Source organism: Diachasma alloeum, unplaced genomic scaffold (genome assembly GCF_001412515.2).
Source record: "Diachasma alloeum isolate Michigan unplaced genomic scaffold, Dall2.0 Dall_scaffold_00325, whole genome shotgun sequence".
NCBI classification, from domain to species: Eukaryota; Metazoa; Arthropoda; class Insecta; order Hymenoptera; family Braconidae; genus Diachasma; species Diachasma alloeum.
In genome coordinates, this window is record NW_021680464.1 from 1274438 (window position 1) to 1279703 (window position 5266).

Sequence of the window (5266 nt, forward strand, 5' to 3'; positions counted from 1 at the left end):
TCTTCTGAAAATTACTACCACATTGATCGGAAAATTCCTATTTTCTTTCAGCAGTGAATTATAAAAATTGAATCAACATTTCATGATGATAAAAATCTTGGCTTATATTTCACCATGTAAAGGGGTAAAAAAAAGTACATTTCAGGTACATCATTTTTTACCTGAAAAGCGTTCCAAATTATGAAAATTCAGTTGAGCATCTTCTGGACTTATGAAACAAATAAAAATTCAAGTGCTTTTTTCTATTTCACATTTCCTTTGAAATTCAAAAGAATTTCATCATTGAAAAATTCCTCATCCCATGAATTTTCTGATCAAAATATGTGAAAGCGAATGACCGACGGCGGTGGCTGTGTGGTTAGAGTGTGGGATTGGCATGCGGGAGACCCGGGTTCGATTCCCTGCTGGGGAGGGCCAAAATTTGTGACACTCTAAATCTTACAGTTTCATTATCGAGCGCAAGTTTCGCAAGAGACGACTGTACCTGGGCAGGTTTTTTCCTCAACTGAGGTTTTCCCTTGTTCTTCGGCGAATGCGGTACAGGGGGTTGGGGGGTGGGAAAGGGTATACGAGAAGAAAAAATTTAAATTGATGTGAAAGCGAATGAAAAATATTGATTTCAGTACAAGCATTCAGTGGAAACTCAGAAAATTGGAAAATTGAGGTGAATATATACATGAATTTAGAATCAATTAAGAATTCCCCTCATTTTACATTAAATAAATTCATAAGCTTCTTCCTTGAATAGAATTCATTGATACTCCCCTGAAAATCACTACCACATTGGGCATGAAATTTCAATCTTCTTCCATCAGTAAATAATAGAAATTGAGTCAACGATTTCTAACGAAATGAAATAATAATTACACATAATAATTATTCCTTACCTGCCATTAACATAGTATAATACTCTTCTCTCCATCACTGCTCTGGGATTGCCTCAGGTAAATGAAAAACCCACATATACGCATCTTACAATAACAACTATTTATTCATACGTAGTAATGCTGAATTACATGAATACACTTCTAGCCTCGATATTGTAGATTGTTATAATTCCGATTGTATCAATGGCATAGAGTTACCTTCATAAATATTTCTCACCTAGACACATGAAAAACATAATTAAATCACTCAATAAAATTGACTGTAACTCCATTTAAACATCAGACTAAAATTGCCATTGACAGTGGAAAAATTTACTCTGATCGATGGTAAAAGATACAAATTTTTGTCTCACGAAATCGGTGGTTAAACGCTTGTGTTTTCCATTTGTTTATTTATTCTCTCGGCTCTACATTGAACTTCATTAATTAGACTTAGTTTTTCTACCTAGTCTCTACGATTACGTGAACTTTACAACACAAGGATCTTAACGGTAAAAGACTTTGTACATGAATCATTAAATACGTCACGTCCAAAAGGGAAAGACTTTTTCATTATTATCTCTTTAAATTAATTTTCACATTTAATTTTCACGGTTAATCTCCCTTGTCAGTCTTACAACCAATCAATTCATCTCTAGTTACTGTCCACCCGAAACAAAAAAAAGTATTTCTCTTTAATCGTGCGTATTGTGTAACGCGGGATACACGCATATTGGATTAAATTCAATTGTTTTCGGTAATAGCTAAGTTTATTTATATAAATAGAGGTTGTTAGATTCAAGAGGCTACAGGGTTCTCATTTTTTCTTGCTACGTATGATACAGTGGGCTCACTGGGCTTATTTTTCATCATCAAAGCTCTTTCCCACTTTCTTCTCCATCTCTTCGACAACAAAAAATTTATTGACTGATTACATTTGGCCGAAATAAATAATGAACACAAGAAAACACGATTACTTCGCGTCTTGTTGAATTTTCAATTATAAAATAAAAAATAATTCTCGTATTTGTATCACAAAAACAATTCAATAATTCCATCGAATCGTCGATTGTTCATTTATAATTGTGCGGGCATGCGAAAAATCGTCTCTATTCACTGGTTTTACGAAACCAAAAAATCATACTCAAGTTTTGTTTGTTTTTTTATTATTTAAATTCAGTCGATTTCTCGCACTCCATGCACGATTGTTCAGATTTTGCTGACGATTTCAACCGCTCGTTTCTCGTAAACTTTGATGACTGCAGTGAATGATGAAATTAAAAAGGGCGCAATGTTGTTGATGATCTCAAATGTATTTTTGTTAGAGGAACGAGGATCGAGTTCGAGTCTGCACATTTTGGACTTAAAAATTATCTACTCGCATCGATACAGGTTTAATTATTTATACGTTAATTTCTATAGGAACGCATGCACTCGCGCAAGCACTCTCAAGCAGTCTTTATAAATTATATATCTCTTTTTTTCATCTCTCTCTTTTCTTATACGTGCAAATTTTCTCATTTCGCTCGATATCTTTCGCCCCAACCCCTCAAACGACGCGAAGATCCTCGCACTCCGCCGGATTCCCTTCATTTTGGACTATTTCTCATTTCTTGCGAAGAAGTTGGTGGAGGTTTGGAGGAATATGGCGTCGTTGATATGTTCTCACCTCGACAGAAATTATCAACCGTAAACCAAACGGAATCCGGAGTCCACTCGACGACTGGGTTTCTCTCCGTTTATTTAATTTAATTTACTCATTTGTAGGAAACCAGCACGTTCACAGGTGCGTTTCACGCTGTCTCCCTGGACGTGCATAGCTCACTCCTCGCTCAGACTGTTCTCTCGTTGGAGACACTGTTTTCCACGCGCCGAACGCTCCTTCGGACCCTCCAGAACTGCAACTCCGTGAGGTTAACAATGTTTTTGTTGATTTTTTTGTGGCTTTCTACGGCGGACCTTAGGGCCGCGCGTCCTCCGGACGCCTCTTCTAGGTTGCACTTGTGAAGAGTACAGAATTCTTGTAATAACCCGTTCGGGATTCTGAAACAGAACAAGAGAGGAAAACAATGAAAAATCAGTTGGAAGGATATTTGATCGTTGAGCAGAAAAAATAGTTGCGCCGATTGAAAGCCGATGCATGTGATGCACGGCGTTTCATTTTGGTGAGTTATTACATGAGACAATTGTTTTATTGTTAATTTAAGCAATTTTTTAAAAAGGGATGGCGTTGACAGAGCAGGCGACACATACTGAATGAAAACAATTTCATTTTCACCTTAAAACCTACTGCAGAAGAATATTTTTCATTTTAAAAATAATGTCCTTAACATTATTAATATAAATATTTTTAATATTTATATTCGTTATCATTTCAGTAGTGAAGTGGTCAGTCGGTTTAAGTCGACTTAGCTCAGTTGAGTTTTTGTTGAATAACTCGCAATTTAAGAAAGATTGCAAAATTTTTATAAGACCGTTTTCGATAGTCTTCACGTTTCTTCACAAAAAAGATTTCTAGGAAAATTTTTCCAACTCTTTTAGAATTTGAGATATTCATCGAGAACTGCCGCTAGAATGGAATTGACTTGAACCGTTTGACCATTTCACTACTGATTTATGTATTCTTAATATCTGTGAAGAAATATTTTGAATTTACAGAACAATACTCGTAACTAACGAATTATTCTCCGAATTATTGCCGTTATTGCTTCGTTAATGCTTTCAGAGGGTAAAATGTTCAATGGGTGTATATAAAAATTTTTCAATTCTCAATTTCATTAATTTTTTGTGAGTGATGCCAAAAATATGAAAGTAAATGAAAAAAAAATGCTTTGCATTTTAAAACCTACTGCAACACAATATTTTCAGCTGTATAAATAATATGATTGATGTTCTGAATACCAATATTTCCAGTATTAATATTCATTACTAACCATAACTTATTCATGATATCTTTGAAGCATTTTCGCCGCCTATAATTCCTTAAGGTGTATTCTTAGAAAACAGATTTTTTTACGAACGCCCCCATGTTTTTCATAGATAATGTTTATAATATTCCCTCGCTACTAAAGAAATTCTAACCAGCTGTACTGCACAGTTCAGGAAATAATAAATAATAAAATGTGGGCTTCTGCACGCGAGGCATAGGTCGAACGGGGGTCATGGGTCCCCTGAACTCGATTTTTCCATCTTACGAGAAAACTGCTATTACGATGTTCTTAAAAAATGCATCCATGGTAGATTGATAAATTCCGAATACGGCAAATTTTATAGTACATAGTTTCAGTGATATTCAACTCTAAAAAATGACAATTTCGGTAAATAATTTATTGTTTAATTCAGACAATTAACGAATAATTTGTTATTTGATTCAAACAGTTAAAGTGTTAGAAAATTACTCTTGAAATTTCAAGTGAAAAAGGTTGAAATTTTTAACAACGACAAAGTTACATGATATTTCTGTATATTTATTCATTGACGCATCAGTTAATTTCTTGAATATTCAAGTAATTCTCAATTTTCAGGTCCATACGGCACCTTGAGAAACCTTGAAAAATTTGAAAATACAGGCAACAACATTTCTTAATTCTCAATCTATTGAAAATTGAACTGTATGTGATGTTCAATTTTCAAGATGAGTGCGAAATTTAGTGAACGTTTCCATTTGAAATTGGATTCACCTTCCCAACATTGAAAATTCAGATGGCGCTGAGACTGAAATTTCAGAAAAATTCGAACAGTGTATGGCTCGAATTTTCATCAACAATATATGAGGCTAGAAAAGCTCAATAACTCATGAGAATGCAATAAATTAATTCCTTTAGAATTTTTTCCGGAAATCCATAGGGACTAACTTTTGGGTGGTATTGTGTTGGGAAACACCTTAATCCCTTCAGGATATAAAATATTCCATGGGTGAGTATAAAAATCATTCTATCCCCAATTTCAATAATTTTCTGTAAGTAATGTCGTTGGGACACTACGCAAAATTAATACTAAATAAAAAAAAATTATTTCGCATCTTAATACTTATTGCAAAACAATATTTTCAATTAAAAAAATAATATGATTAATATTGGAAATATTGTTATTAACCCAATATTTCCAGTATTAATATTCATTATCCTTCATTTATCCATAATATCCTCCAGAAAATATTTTCAACATGCAGAACAATAGCCGTAACTAACGAAGCGCTTTCGCCGTCTACAACAATTCGTTGATCCCTTCAAAATGTAAAATATTCAATGGGTGTATCCGCAATATGGTTTGAGTGATGAAGATGAGCAGGGCAATCGAGGTAAGACACCACAGGTCACCACCCCCTCTCCCCTGAGCCCGCTCACTAATTATCATTCCAAAAGCTGTGCGCGTAAGACAGGAACGTGCACCCCCCCCCC

The 5266-nt window shown here is 34.6% G+C and overlaps 1 protein-coding gene across 3 annotated transcripts in view; it reads right to left on the minus strand.

The window, feature by feature from the left end:
* Positions 1-962: 962 nt before the first annotated feature.
* LOC107040208 (dachshund homolog 2) overlaps positions 963-5266 on the minus strand; it is a 293567-nt gene continuing 289263 nt past the window's right edge. For all 3 annotated transcript variants that reach the window (XM_015260176.1, XM_015260177.1, XM_015260175.1), the window contains one exon: positions 963-2909. In XM_015260176.1, coding sequence (XP_015115662.1) covers positions 2857-2909 — 53 coding nt within the window. In that variant the 3' untranslated portion in view covers positions 963-2856. The remainder of the gene's footprint in view (positions 2910-5266) is intronic.